The following is a 16,474-nucleotide window of genomic DNA, read 5'->3' as shown; positions in this document are numbered from 1 at the left end:
TAAAAAAACAGTTTTTTTCAAACTGTTTTTCTCAACAGCATCTAAAATGGTGCTTTTATTCAAAAAAGCAGTTTCAAACTCTGAAACTCATGCCAAACAAGGCTTTAATTTATTTAACATGTCTCCGCTTACAGAGAATTGGTGAATCGATTATGGATAGTCCGTTCTTGTAACTCTTTAGGGGTCCACTATAGCTCGGTTGTAGGTCTCTCCTATAAAAGAATTCAACTCAGCTCAACTCAACTCAACTAAGCCTTTATCCCAAAAATTTGGGGTCAACTATATGGATTCGCTTTCTCCACTCTGAACTATTTTGGGTTAAATCTTCAGAAATATGTAATGCTTCTAGGTCATGTTGTACTACTCTCCTCCAAGTTAATTTAGGTCTACCCCTTTTTTCTTTCTATCATCTAACCTAATGTGCTCTAGTTGTCTAACTGGAGCCTCCGTATGTCTACGCTTCACATGACCAAACCACCTCAATCTCCCTTCTCTCAACTTATCTTCAATTGGCACCACTCTTACCTTTTCTCTAATACTCTCATTACGGACTTTATCTAGTCTAGTATGGCCACTCATCCACCTTAACATTCTCATCTCTGTAACTCTTATATTAGATGCATACGACTCTTTCAGTGCCCAACACTCACTACCATATAACATTGCCGGTCGTATGGCTGTACGGTAAAATTTTCCTTTCAATTTATTGGGAATCTTACAATCACATAAAACTCTCGTGGCACGTCTCCACTTTAACCATCCGGCTTTAATCCTATGACTAACATCCTCCTCACATCCCCCATCTACTTGAAGGACTGAGCCTAGATATTTAAAGTGATTACTTTGGGACAGTACCACTCCATTCAAACTAACTCCTTCCCTATCACCAATTTAGCCTTCATTGAACTTGCAATGCATGTATTCTGTCTTCATTCTACTTAACTTAAAACCCTTTGACTCTATAGTACTTCTCCAAAGTTTTAGTTTTCTATTAACTCCTTCTCGTGTCTCATCTATCAGAACAATATCATCTGCAAATATTATGCACCAAGGAATACTCTTTTGTATATGTTTCGTCAGTTCATCTAAAACTAATGTAAAAAGGTAAGGGCTTATGGCTGATCCTTGGTGTAATCTAATTGAGATCGGAAAATCTCTTGTGTCCCCTCCCACTGTGCGCACAATAGTAGTTGCTCCTTCATACATATCTTTCAATACTTGTATATACCTAATAGATACTCTCTTTTGTTCTAACACATTCTATAAGACATCTCTTGGAATACTATCATAAGCCTTCTCCAAATCAATAAAAACCATGTGTAGATCTTTCTTCACATCTCTATATTTCTCCGTCAAGCTTCTAATGAGAAAGATCGCTTCCATAGTTGAACGACCGGGCATGAAACCAAATTGATTGAGAGAGATAAAAGTATCATGACGTAGTCGATGCTCCACAACTTTCTCCCACAACTTCATAGTATGGCTCATGAGTTTAATTCCTCTATAGTTTGAGCAACTCTGTATGTCTCCCTTATTTTTAAAATAGATACTAAAATACTCTTCCTTCATTTATCAGACATTTTCTTTGAGTTTAGAATCTTATTAAATAATTTAGTTAACCATGTTATTCCCATATCTCCCAAATACTTCCACACTTCAATTGGTATTTCATCGAGTCCACAGGTTTTACCCACTTTCATTCTCTTAAGTGCTTCCTTTACTTCTAAAGATCTAATTATTCTAGTATAATTTACATTCTTTTCTATTGTTCTTTAATCTATATTTACGCTATTACTATTTTGACTATTATTAAAGAGATCATTAAAATAATTTCTCCATCTTTTTTTAATGTCCTCATCTTTCACCAACATTTTTCCTTCTTTATCCTTAATGCACCTAACTTGATTGAGATCTTGACGTTTCCTTTATCTCCTCCTTGCTAATCTATAAATATCTTTATCCCCTTCTTTAGTTCCAAGTTTCTCATATAACTTTTCAAAGGCTGTGCTCTTGCTTGACTAACTACCTTTTTTGCCTATTTCTTTGCTATCTTGTACTGTTCATATGCCTCATTATTATCACATTTAGGTAATTTCTTATACCATTCCCTTTTTCTCTTCATTGCCTTTTGTACTTCCTCATTCCACCACCATCTCTCTTTTAAGGGTGGTCCATGTCCTTTAGACTCTCAAAGTACTTTTCTAGCTACTTCTCTAATATTTGATGCCATTTGTATCCACATATCATTGGCCTCCATATCCAGCTTCCATACTTCGGACTCGAGAAGCTCATTTTTGAACTTCACTTGCTTTACTCCTTTGAACTCCCACCACTTTTTTCGAGCTACACTATTTCTTTTCTAACCTTACTTGAATTATTCCTAAACTTGACATCTAAGACCACCAGCCGATGTTGACTTGTTAAAGCCTCTCCTGGAATGACCTTGCAATCCTTGCATAGAGCTCTATTTGGCTTCCTGGTTAAAAGGAAGTCGATTTGGCTTCTATGTTGCCCACTTTTGAAAGTCACTAAATGTGACTCTCTTTTTATATAGTAGGTATTTGCTAGTATTAGGTCGTATACCATAGCAAAATCCAGGATGCTTTCCCCTCCTCATTTCGACTGCCAAAACCAAAACCTCCATGAACATTCTCATAACCTTGTCTATCACTTCCTACATGTCCATTCAAATCTCCACCAATGAAAACATTCTCTTCATTCGGTATGCTTTGCATTAAATCATCCATATCTTCCCAAAACCTTTGTTTACTCTCACTGTCTAGTCCTATTTGTGGGGCATAAGCACTAACTATATTTATTGTTTCTCCTTCTAGTGCTAGCTTTACTAGTATAATTCTATCTCCTACTCTTTTTACAGCTATTACTGCGTCTTTCAATGTCCTATCTATGATTATGCCCACTTCGTTCTTGTTTCTCTCCTTTCCGATAAACCATAGTTTGTACCCTGAATTACCTACTTCCTTAATTTTCTCTCCTACCTATTTAGTCTCCTGAATGCAAGCAATATTCATCCTTCTCCTTTCCAAGGTATCCACAAGCTCCATTAATTTTCCTGTAAGTGATCCAACATTCCAAGTACCAACCTTGATCCTCCTCTTATCTTGCTCCTTCCTAATTGGTCTCCTTCTATGATATCTTTTATTGTTTTCTATGTCTATCTTGTGTTCTGTTCCACTATTTATTCTACTATCTATCCTATGGACTAACTTCTTTACCCACACCCGTCCATGATGTGGGAACCCTTGCTCACTTAACACAACACCCGGGCGCCGGCATAGCGCGTCGCTTTCGGTGAACGCCCTACACCCTTGCATATTTCTCACTACACCCGGGCTCCAATGTAGCGCGTCGTTAGTAGAGGACGCCCCAACGTTTATATCATTTGAATCCATATAATAGGGTGTGACGAAATTTTTACGCTGGTTGTCACCTACCGCAACCCTCCTCCTTTATTCAGGCTTGGGACCGACTAAGCGCAAACTACTTAGGCGGAGTTCTCTCCTATAAAAGGACTAATTAGAAATTAATAAAATCATTTAACCATGGACCCTGACTTATGAGATGATAACCATTACACTGAAAGAGCTCATTTTTTATGCAATTAAAAAAAAATGGTGTGGCTTGAATCATCTAATTTTTGGACTTGGCTTTGGTGGATGGACGGTCAGGATTTGAAAGTGGGCCTGGCTTGTTAATAACCTTTTTGATGATAGGTGGGTTTTACATCTTTTGTATTTTGAAACATCTGGAACAGGCCCATTGCTATCGTGCCACTTGCCATGTCTTTAGTATTAACTGTTATCCATGCCATTTTAACTTGTTCATTGCTTTGTTGATTCTTAAATTTTTAAAACATCATATAATATATTTTAATTTTTATAAAATAAAATTAAAATATTTTTAAAATCTTAAAATTAAAAAAACTTTAATCACATTAATATAACGATATATTGACTAGAATTTAAAGGTTATCTTAATTTAATTTTAATAAAAATTTAGATTTATTGTGGGATATTTATAAGAATTGAGGTGTGACAGAAAATGTTTTAAGAGTTTAGAGTACCACGAAATTTTTTTAATAAAATTCAAGTATGAAATGGTGTATTCGGTCATTTATTAAATTTGAGCCAACTTGAAAAATTAGAAGAAAAGAATTACGGGAAGTTAACATTCAAAAATTTCAAAATTAAATAATATCTATTCAATTTATCTATAATATAATTTACATAAAATTATGAATTGAGGAACAATTTATGAATTAATAAAATATATGATTAAATTTAATATTCATAAATTATAAATTTTTATTTATAAAATTTTTGAGATAAGTATATTTTTTTATAAAAATTTTATTTATAAATGTCAATATTAGATAGCTGAAATTTTAACTTTGCTATGAATTTATATGATAGAATGACTCATCAATATGTGCAAGTATTTCGTATTTTTTAATAAGATTTTTATATCTGCTCTATTATTATTATTATTATTATTATTATTATTATTATTATATGGATAAGCAAATAAGTTGGTTTGGCTCTAAATGAATTGAAATAATAAAAAAATCAAACTAATAAATAATAAAAATTAAATTGAATTGAATTAAATCAAAAAAAATTTTATTTCATTTGGTTTGATTTATCAGTTTGAGCTTATTTTATTGAATTTTTTAATTTTTATAATTTTTAATTCTTTGATCCTTCCATAAATTATACATTACATTATATAAAAGTCCATAAAATTAAAAAAAAATCGTAAATTAGAAAATTAATCAATTCAGCTTTTTTTATTTTTTTTTTATGAAAATTAGCAAACCGATTTAAAAAACCAAATTTTTATATAAAAAAATAATAATAACTAAACCAAGTTGAATTAACGGAAAAACGAAATAAAACATTTCAATTTAATTTTTCAAGTTTTTTACTCACCCCAAAAATTGAATGAAAAATGATATTTCCACCGTTGTTGAAATTATTGTTAAATTTTTTTAAATATATTAATTGAAAAATATTAAAAAACATTTAAAATTAAATTTAATAAATTTTAATTATTAAAATATTAAAATAATAAAAAAACTTTTAATATTATCAAAAATTATATTTTCTCTCTGGAAAGCAGTTTTAGGCTTGAAATGTGAATGTAACTTTGAGTTGAAGATACTTCTAATTGTATCATCATATGAACCAGAACAGAAGCAATCACAATTTCATTACTTTTGGACACTAACCCACAACTTCCCTTTACTTATTATCAATCATAACCCTCTTTCTAAGCCTTTTCCAGTCATAATTTAAAATATAAATATATTAGACTAATAAATTTAATAAGTAATCTCATATATTGAATTTATAGTAGGCTAAATTTAAAAAAATATATATTATAAAATTATATCATTATAATATTAAAAAGATTATAATAAATACTATATTAATAATATTGTAGGACATGCATTTATGATTGGTTCAATAATTTATTGCATGGGATTTATCGCATTTATTATTTCAAAAGTGATAGAATATTGTATTAATATTATAGAGTAATCACCATTAGGAGATTTATTTAAATATTAATAAATAAATAAATAAACTATTTTATCAATTATATTATATAAATAAAAAGATATTATACCTTACTTATAGGAGTAAATAAAGAAAAAGTTTTATTTGTTAATTATAAATGAACATCTTTTAGTATACATATATTATCTCTTATAATCATATGAAATTTATTTTTCATATTATAAAGATGATATGTTTCAGTACGAGAGAGGGAGGAAGTATTATTTTTATGTAAATCAAGAATATTTTATAACTTTAAATTTCAATGAAAATTATAGTGATTTAAACTATTTAATATTTAGTAGGATATTTTTAGAAATAAATTATGAAATAATATTATAAAAATTAAATAAAACGTATTTTATTTTATAAATTATTTAAAAATTTTATAAATATTTAAAATTATTAAGATTGAATAATATAAAAATAATCCCTTAACCTTATTTATTATAAAATTAAAATAAAATAAAAATATTTTTGATACATATTATTATAATTTAATTAATATAAAATAAATTTATAGTAAAATTTAATAGTAAGATAATTATTATGAAATATATATTTTAAAATAAAAAAATATAATTATCAATTTTATTTAATTGGTTATAACTTTAAAAGTCTCTCATAAGGTCTTCGCTTCAAGTTTTCTTATCAACAATTAAAAAAAAATTAATTTTATTAATTGATCGGATCAAATGAATCGTACGGAATTATTGATGTATTCAATTATCTTGTTATTTTTTTTATAGGAAATTTACTATTTAATTTTAAAATTTTAACCGATATTATAATTTAATTTTTATATTTTATAAATTAAATAATTTAACGCATTACTTACATTTCTATTAAAGTTAGAGTTTTTTTTGTTTAATATTATATTAGTTTAAGTAAAAAATAAATACATCTTTTATTATTTAAGGAAAATATATTATTTAATTCTTAGAGTTTGATCAATATTATAATTTAATCTCTATATTTTAAAAATTAAACGATTTAATCACTCCTCATATTTACCTTTATTTAAAAATAATTATTATTAAATAAATTAATTCTTTCATAAATCAAGAAAATTTTTTTAATAAGAATAAATTTAATAAAAAATAAATTCTAATAATTTTAGTAATTATCTAGTACATGGATTAAATTATTTAATTTTTAAAATATAGAAATTAAATTATAATATTGATAAAAACTTAAAGATCAAATTATAATTTATTTTTAATTGAATAAATGTTATATTTATTTTTTCTTTTAACTACAACATCAAATTGAAGGATATTTAATATTGATAGAAATATAAATAAAAACTAAATCTTTTGATTCCTAAAACATAAAAATCAAATCATAATATTGTTGAAAATCGAGGGACTATATAATAAATTATCATTCTTTGTTGCATAGATTATAAAGTTGAATCAATTTAAAATTTGATTCCCATTTGAAGTTTTCAACAATTCAACCTAGAAATTCTTTATTACAGGCCATTAATCCACGATCACATGCCCACCGTTGGATCATTTATGAGCCCACCTTCTTTTTTATAATATTTATATAAAGCTCCTCCACTCCACGTATGGTTGGTCCATAGATTAAGCCGCAGGGAGGCAATAATGGGACAGACGTGGAAAATGGGAGACATGGAGAAGTTATAGAAACAGAAATTTATCAAAACGAGTCTTAACTGTTTTTGAGTTCGATTAGCTAAAATTGTTTGATTTCTCTTTGATAAATCCTAGAAAATTCAAAGCCCATCTCTAAAAACCTTCGATCTTGAAAACCCAGATCTCAATGTTCCACAATTTGATAAAATTTTTGCCTTTTATTTTGATCAATCTCATATCCCCTGTTTCTAAGCTTTGTTTTTGTCTGTCTCTAGCAACAGAACACCATATTGTTACTTGTTAGCCTCTGAGTTGCTCCTGAGTCAGGCCTTCTCCTTTGCCTTCTTGGAGGTTTTCTGTTGTTTTATCTCATAAATTTCTCTTGTGATGTTTCTTAGTGGTTAGATTTTCCTATTTTTGGATTTTGTTTCCAATCAAAGTATATCTAAGCAAATCACAATCCCTCAATTCCCTCCAAATTTCTAGGAATTTCTTCTGATTCTGTTCTTCTTTTGAAATTCTACCTACTCAGTCTCCCAATTCCATTTCTTTCTTTTTTTACCTTCTTCGGTCATCATCTCTGATTCTTAATCCCACTTTCTTTGTTCTCTCTGCTCCAAAAACCCTTCAAATTCTCCGTAAAATTCCACCATGAAGATCGCCAAAGACAGAGTCCGATTCAACGTCGGAGGCAGAATCTTCGAGACAACCTCCACGACCTTGGCAAATGCCAGTAGAAACTCCTTTTTCGGAGCATTTTTTGACGATAATTGGGCTTTAAAACAACCCATCAATGACCTCAATCCCAACAGTGAATTCTACATCGATCGAAACCCGGATTGTTTCGGTATCCTCCTCGATCTTCTCCGCACCGGCGATCTCCACATCCCTCCCCACGTCCCGGAAAGACTCCTCCACCGAGAGGCGTCATTTTACGGCCTCTTGGACCATGTAAGATCGGCCAAATGGGGTCCATTTGATGCAAACAGACTTCGGTATTCCCGGTCTGTCACTGGCCGGGCACCAGGGGATGGCACGGCAATTCGTGCAGGACCGGATGGTGGGTGCTGTGTGGCTCATGGAAGTATGGTGCGTGTCTATGATTGGATGATGGAAGAGCATCCACCAATCAATCTTGATTACCAGAGAGTGAATGATATTGCTTGGGTTGATTCTGAGAATGTGATTCTCAGTGCCTGTGAGAGATTAGGCCGCGGAGATGGAGGAATGGGGCTGTTCAGTAAGAGTACAGGGGAGCTGAGGTATAAGTTTCAGGTCTGCCATGAGAATCGAGTGAAGAGCTATACTGCTGGGGCTTTGAGCACTAGCTCTGATTATAGAATTTTTAGTAGCTGTAAAGGGAGAAGCAATGAGTATGGAATTGGAGTATGGGATCAAATTACTGGTAAACAAATTGATTTCTTTTATGAGAGTCCAGGTTGGTCATTAGGTGATGCTGATAAATTGCAGTGGTTAAATGGGAGAAATTGCTTGTTGGTGGCTACTTTGTTTCCTAGAAAGGACAACTGTTACATTAGTTTGGTGGATTTTAGAGAGAAGAGGATGGTGTGGTTTTGGTCTGATATTGGTGCTTCTATGACTGTGGATGAGAAAAGGGTTCGTGATGCTATTGCTATGGAGGATTGTAATGCTATTTGTGTGGTGAATGAGTATGAGGAGTTAGGGTTTATGGATTTGAGAATGAGTGGAGGAAGCGTGAGATGGAGTTCGAGGAGTCGATTGATGAAGGGAAAGATGCCTGATGAGCCTTGTTATCCAAAACTGGCATTACATGAAGGGCAGTTGTTTTCATCAATGGATGATAGCATTTCTGTGTTTTGTGGTCCTGACTGGGTTTTGACATCTAGGCTTAGACAGAGTTATGGAGGTTCAATTTGTGATTTTTCAATCGGTGGGGATAGACTCTTTGCACTTCACAGTGAGGAAAATGTCTTTGATATATGGGAGACTCCACCTCCACCAATTTTATGATTCAGATTACAAGGTGTGCTGGGTTTTTCAGTTAATGTTTCTTACATTCTGATGTAAATAGGTATTTGAAAAGATTTGCGTGTACATATTTTGCCTTTTAACTACTATATAATTTAGAGCAATGAATCTGCTTGGGGTTTGCCCATCTTCATACAAATGAGACTGATTGCATCAAACTAATGTAAAGGGAAATCTTGAATTTATAAGCAGAGAATGCACATGATTTTTAATTGGTATTGCAGAAATGGAACTTTGCTTAATTACCCTAGTTGCCTTCTTCATGGAAGATGATATAATTATTGAGTATTGACAGTGTCTACTTTCAGACACTCTGGTTCTTTCCCCATTTTATGAACTGGCTGGGGAGGATGGTTTTTTAATGTTTTTCTTTGTGAACTCTGCTTTTTCAAAGTTGATTTCTCAATATCTGGCAGTGTCTCTGTGATATGTGTCTATGGAGAGAGATAAAGAGAGAGACAGATGGATGCTGTTTTAGTGTTTGGTGTTTGCTTATGCACAACAACTGCTATTATTTGAGGCAGTTTCACTTTTTGTGCAAGTTACGTCATTTGCTTTATTTCAGGTGAAAGCTCTTTTTATGCTGTATAAATATATCATGTTGAACTTGGAATGTAATGTGCTTTTTGCTGGTACACCAAATCTGTTAATGATCATACCCACATCAAGCAAATCCAATCCTCGAGCCATTTTATTTCTTTTTCCATTTGGGAGTCTGAGCTGCCCAACAACTCTTATAAACTAATTCAAGAAGCCCTTCTCTCTTCCCTTTTGCATTATTGAACATATAAATCATACATCTGGAGCAAATCACTACTAAAGAGGCCCTACGAGGGGAATTATAATAATCTGTGTGTTTTATCTGAGAGAGATAGAGATGGATAGAGGGATGTTTTATGCTTGTAAGAGCAAACAGATGAATTCAGTACTTAATTTTGCATTTCCATGAGCATTTATCATTGCCCACATTAACAAAATCCGGAACCAGCACATGCCTTTATTGGCTTCTGCTACCCTTAATTTGCAGCACAATGCCAAATAAACAAGTCACTAGTGCCAACCAATACTAGCCTAATCCTGATGCTTGTTTTCACTAATTCATATTCATATTCATGAGCTGAATCTGGTCAATCTTTAAAAACATCTATAATATGATAGCTAATACAGAAAATGATCGTATGAAAAAAAAAAAGCTGGTTTTGATCATTCAAGCAAAATCCCATTTTCTACTACAACCTTTTTCAAATACGTAGAACTGTATTTCACCTCACAGGGAATCTAATCCTGAGATGTAATCATTATTCATATAAGCTTTTTATCTAACAACCAAAAACTTTAGTGAACTTCCAGGAAGCTTCATTCAGATTGTTGTCCTCCGCCATAATAAAAGTTTTGTGAAAAGAATGGTTCAACATCAGCAAGAAATTGTAAAGAATTGCAATTGCATACCTAATTTGACCCAAAGAGAGAAAAAGATAAGAGATAAATAAGGAACCAAAAAGAAGTGGACCCAATCAGTTACAAAGCTTCAAGCATAGTCAGGAATCACTCTTTTCAGGAATGTAACTGGTTGAGAATCTTCAGGGGCAAGCTCATCAAAAGCAATGTAATTTTGCTCCTTGTCGTAAACACGACACATTGTCATTGTCGTCTTCATTAAATGCCAATTCCATGTAGCTTCATTCAGATACTGTTAACAGAATAGATGGAGTTTGAACATATCAATCACTTTCAAAAAGTAAATTGATTGTACCTTTCCCCAATTCTCTTGAATAGATTTATGAGCTACCAGTAGATTATAGCTTGGTATCCTTGAAGAAATATGGTGGGGGATGTGGATATTAATGTCATGACAGAGGACCTCAATCCTGCAAAGTGAAAAATCAGCAATTTTCCACTCAATTTTACTGCTTGCAAGTATTTTATAATGCGAACCAGCGATCAAGGACAATTTCAGATCATGTCTGGCTGCATCATTGTCAAACAATTCTAGACTTCAAGAGCATGGAAAATATCTCACAGATACAGCTCTCAGCTTCCCTTATTTGTGATCATTATGCAGCAGAGAAGTAGTTATTTTTGTAAAAATAAGATCTGACTTCCCACAATTTAAGGATTTCTAGGACCCCCAAGCAGGAGTTTTAGCTCTTTTTTCCAGTGGAAAAAAAAATTGAAAAATGAAAAAGAAAAACAGCCTTCAACATCATGAAAGGTGAAATCAAATCAAACCCACCATCTATAAATATATTAGAGAAACAAAGAAAAAGACTACTGAGAATAGACATGATCAGAACAGAAAAGACTAATTACCAACGAGGGTAATCACAATGAACTGTTCCATTAAGCTGTGCCTGAGCTGCATTCCAGTCCTCCGAAGATTTAAAAGCAATGTGAGGAGCCGTATGATGCACAATTTTGAATGATACCTATGTGCAAGGATTGATAAAACACAATTCAATTAGGTCATCTTGTGCAAGAAAAACCAGATATTTCCAAGTCAAAACATTCAAAGCTCTGTAGTTATTCCAGAACTCTTTATAAATTTAATTATCATGAAATACACCTGCAAACTTACAGTTCTAACAAACTTAATCTTGAAAGAGAAATGTAAAGCCTTGAATTTCAGTGGAAGATGGCAATTTCATGAGTAGGAAAACAGAATCTGCAACCCACATAGCAGAAAGGGGAAAGGCTTTGTTTCCAAGGACAAAAAAGAAGCTCAAGAGTGGACTAGTGTTACATATATAATATAGATGCTAAAATGCCTAAGAGAGGGAGCTATAGCAGCCTTTTGTTCCAGATGGTTAGTAGCTATGTGCATGGATGATAGGCTCTAAAGGTATGAATTGCTCTTTCTTTCTATCACCATAGGCCTGTGTTGTTATTGTTGCCTTTCCATCTGTTCTCTTGTCTTGTTCTGTTATCTTGTTCGACATGTAATCTTCTTTTCTCTCTTCTGCTTTCCTGCACTCTATTAGGCTAGGCACCCATCAAACACTCTGCATAATCTTAACTAACTAATATCTACTATATCAACTAATATAATAAAATTAAAATTAATGAAATGATTAAGCAATGCATATGAATTCCTTGAGCAGAGGTTTTTGAAAGTTCTTGTCAAGCTTATTTTCAATTGCAGCCAAACTGTATGCTATCAGATTACCACTACCACAAATGCTGGTTTGGAGGATTTCTCTATTCTCACCCCACATCACAACATTTCAGTACAAACCAAATTTGCAAATACTAGAACACTTGGATAGGAGATTCCCCAAGTTGTTAAAACAAACTCATGCATGGATATCCTCTCATCATTACTTCATTAATAAGCATCATCAGTGGGATTTTTCTTTTGCATTCTAGTACTTGGTACTAGCAGATATGAATTCAACAACTATATGAGAATTGATATTAATTAAAATAATAGTTGAAAATTTTTTAATAACTAAAATCTCATTCGATTGATTAAAAAGTTAAATTACATATTCTCTACTACTCACTAATATTACTAATAATAAATTTTATGAAATAATCAATGAATGCATTGAAGTTTTTGGAAGATGTCGCGAATGAGCCATCGTGCCATGAAAAAATAGGCTTTGTCTGTGGAATGTACTCCATCCCAACTGATATGCTCTCCAGGTTTAGGACAAACCGGCACGTTGATCTCCACACATTCTAGCAAGACTAAAGTCATAATCACCTCCACCCCCACAACAAGCTTTTTGCAATGATTTGGGATCAAATCCTGCTTACATCAATAAAGTGAACAATCTCAGTTTCAGTTGTCTGATATGTCTGTTGAACCCACCATTTAAAGATTTTGAAAACTCACCTGGCAATGCAGCTCTCCGCAAAATCCACTTGTAGGCATTGTAGTAATCTCCATATACTATAGTCACATTTGTATGCTCTTCTTGCAATTCTTCAATTGCCTGTTGGAGTTGTTTATTGTGATACATTGAAAAGTAGCACCAAATCCAATAACTCTCTAAAAAGATAATATAAGTAAAAATTAAGGATAAGAATTAAAAAAAAAAAAAAGAAATCCATTATTATATGTTTCATGAGAATTAACTAACGCGATAGCATCTTTAATGGCTTAAACAACATTGGGTACCATGTACTTCTAGTCATCAACACTCTTGCCTTGAAAGAAAGCATAATTATAATCATTACCTCCAATCTCCCCACCATGAAGAGAGATCTCCTATGTTTCTCAACACAATCTGTAAAATATGATAAGGATAACTCAATAATGATAAGGGTTATAAGTATGTTAAATTTATGTTATTAAAGAGTATAAAGTAACAAATAGTGACTTTTGGAGCTATGGCAGGTTGTATTGAAATGGGTATGCATCTAGTTGAGTTTTTGTCAAGAGAAGAATTAGAAACAGGGGCAATGACTCCCTTATCTGCTAGAAATTCCACAGGCAATACAGTGGAGCCAGCTACTGCAAAATTCACCCATGTGTTTTGGAGGAACATGCATTCAAATAAGCATTGAGGAGGGAACACCCGCCGATTTTGCTGTAAAATACAAATACAATTTAGCTAAAACACGTAGCATCAACAAATCATGGATCGTGAAGAGATAATAATAATACTTGTTTCTTACCAATGAAGTCAGTAATGAGCAACCCGTTGGATAGCTATACAAGTTTTGGCCATAGGGAAACCTAGAAAAAACAGAATCAGGGTCCTCTTGGATCAAATTGCCAGTGTCAGATATTGAATCCCAAGGTTATATATTGCCTCAAACTGACAAGCCTTGAGAATATGTGCATTAGATGCAGATGGAAGAACGAAAAACAAGAACGAGCAGAGAAGCAAAGAGAAAAGAAGTTTGGAATTGGAGGAAGCCATGCTTGTAGAGAGTTTAAATAAGTTGGCTTTTTTATTAGGCTGAAAAATTAACGTTGGCTTTGATGAACTTCCTTTTAATGAAAGGCTTTGACGAACTAGAATAAAAGCAATTGCCTCTATTTATAGCTATAAAAAATAATTTTAATGACCAGTCCATGTAGAATTAGGAATCTGACATCAAATAAAACTTGGTCCTGTCCTATTGAATCCTACTTGGAATTGAAATCCGAACATATCTGGATTAAAAATATACGATGCATGCAGTGCTTTAATTTTTATTCTCATAAATTATGTATAGTTATAGTGGGAGTAGGATTTCTTGGACTCGATGTATAAATTATTAGTAGCATTCTATTAGTGACTGATAAAAGACTTGGGCCTGCCCTTATGAACTGAGGCACCTTATGAGTTGCTACTTGTTCTTGCATCTCTGTTATCGATGTTGTGTTATTGATGCTTTACTATTTTGCATAAAAACTTGGCTTGTATTTAACAGGTTGTGCAAGGAGCAGTATATGTTGGATGTCGTGATGGAAGAATACTGCAATCTCTTGGTTGATATGATCCATCTCATTGATCAGGAGAGCGAAGTGTATTCTGAGCAACTAGGCAGTGTCAAGTTTGCTTTACACTTAAGAAGATAAATTCGGAGATCTTGCACTTCTGTTATTAGTGTTCTGTTATATTGTACAGGTTGATTGACTTGGGCCTCCCCTTCTGTTAGATTTATGGATTAGACTAGTAATTGCTCCGCTAATTTTTTTTTCTTTTAAAACTGCTCAATATATTTTTGGAAGACGAAAAATTAAGCAGACGATATCTTGTGATTGAAATGTGTTTTCCACGTAGATACAACTGAAATGTTTGTCAGAGAAAATGCAAGCCATAAGCATAGGATTTTGGAATAATTATCATTGCCAATGCATGTAGAGCTTAATTTGAAATGCAAAGAATAATTGGAGTTGGCAATTTTGGAATGAACTTCCATTGGTAACAAGCTTTATTTGAAAATTCATGCATATATAGCTGTGCATATCATATAATTATCATTTCCAATGCATGAGTGTATTATCTTGATCTGCAGATTAAGATGGATAATGATGTGGCTGCCATATATAATTTCACTTTTATGAGATCAAGTAGTGAATCTGAACTGATAAAGAATTGACCTACTGATACCATCATATGCTTTGTTGGATTTCTAATGTACTAAGCTTGAATATGAAATTAATGTAAAAGAAGGAGAATCAGCGGTTTTCAAAATAATTCAGCTGAATAGAAAATGACATGCATCCAATAATGAGAGCATGAAGGCTCTCAGTACAATTTTGGATAATAGTGAGAATACTGAGCGCATTTGTCAAGTTTTAATCTTGAACTTCTTTGTGTACCCTTGTGTGGGGTTGCAACATAATGCATACAGGTGTTTGCATATTCATGTATAGTTCCTTCGTTCTTCTGAAGCTGAAATGAGGTCTTTGGCATGTCTGTGCTGTGGAGTGGTAGATTTTGTTTTTCCTGTTCATGCATGGGAGAGAATCTGATCAAAAGAGAGAATTCTAACTAAATCCTTTGTCTGTTTATTTCAGAAATCTTTCTAGTTATATCATATTATTCCAATTACATCACTGTTTCTCTTTCTGTGTTCTACCGAATCAATTTATTGATGATAATGCATCATGCTATATTGCAACATTTGTCTCCATTCGATAGTCTATAAAGAGAGAGAGAGAGAGAGAGAGAGAGAGAGAGAGAGAGAGAACAAGCAATCCCCATGAGATATTATTTATAAAAATGAGGTTTTCTTACATTCAAGCCTAGATAGACTAAACGCAAGTGATATTATGCTCTGAATTTTTTTTTTTTATTCAAATTCAATCTTTCATAATTTTAAAAATGATTTATTATTATATTAAAATTTATTAATATACTAAAATATAATATAGTGGAGGATAAGACATGAAAATTGAGAAGCATAGTTCAACTGTCGTAGCTGCCCATCTGCCCCACGTGTAATAAATAATAATAGATGGGTTCAACAAATTTAGAGTGTGAGTATTGATGGATTTAGCTTGATTTAAAAAAAAATAAATTAATTAAAATTTATAATAATTTAATATTTTATTTATTTCGTAAAAAAATAAGTTTTATTTATTTCATATATATATGTATAAATATTTTTATATTTTAATAAAATTAAAAAATTTTAGAAAATGACTTCTACTTTTAAAAATATGAAGTAATTTTCTTCAAAAATAGAGTAATTTTCCCTTTGAATAATAAAATATTTTTCATTGATTTATTTTTTGAGTATTCTAAATACTAAAAAAGAGAAAAATATTTTCTAGAATAATATTTTTTGGAATACAAATAGAGCTTAAATTAAATCAAATTAAATTGGAGATAAAGTTAAATC

The 16,474-nt window shown here is 32.1% G+C and overlaps 1 protein-coding gene and 1 pseudogene across 1 annotated transcript; one reads left to right on the top strand and one right to left on the bottom strand.

The window, feature by feature from the left end:
- The first annotated feature begins 7,177 nt into the window (after nt 1-7,177).
- On the top strand, nt 7,178-9,402 carry LOC131171890 (BTB/POZ domain-containing protein At2g24240). The gene has a single exon (XM_058132071.1). The coding sequence runs from the start codon at nt 7,832-7,834 to the stop codon at nt 9,170-9,172; it is 1,341 nt and encodes a 446-aa protein (XP_057988054.1). The 5' UTR covers nt 7,178-7,831; the 3' UTR covers nt 9,173-9,402.
- Nucleotides 9,403-12,722: 3,320 nt separating this feature from the next.
- Nucleotides 12,723-14,122, bottom strand: LOC110639665 (GDSL esterase/lipase At5g03980-like; annotated as a pseudogene).
- Nucleotides 14,123-16,474: the final 2,352 nt, after the last annotated feature.

This window comes from Hevea brasiliensis, chromosome 13, assembly GCF_030052815.1.
Source record: "Hevea brasiliensis isolate MT/VB/25A 57/8 chromosome 13, ASM3005281v1, whole genome shotgun sequence".
Classification (NCBI taxonomy): domain Eukaryota; kingdom Viridiplantae; phylum Streptophyta; class Magnoliopsida; order Malpighiales; family Euphorbiaceae; genus Hevea; species Hevea brasiliensis.
This window is presented reverse-complemented; position numbering and strand designations above follow the sequence as displayed.

Bases quoted from the DNA above. Each gene is read 5' to 3' on its own strand.
- LOC131171890 (XM_058132071.1), top strand. From the start codon at position 7,832: ATGAAGATCGCCAAAGACAGAGTCCGATTCAACGTCGGAGGCAGAATC.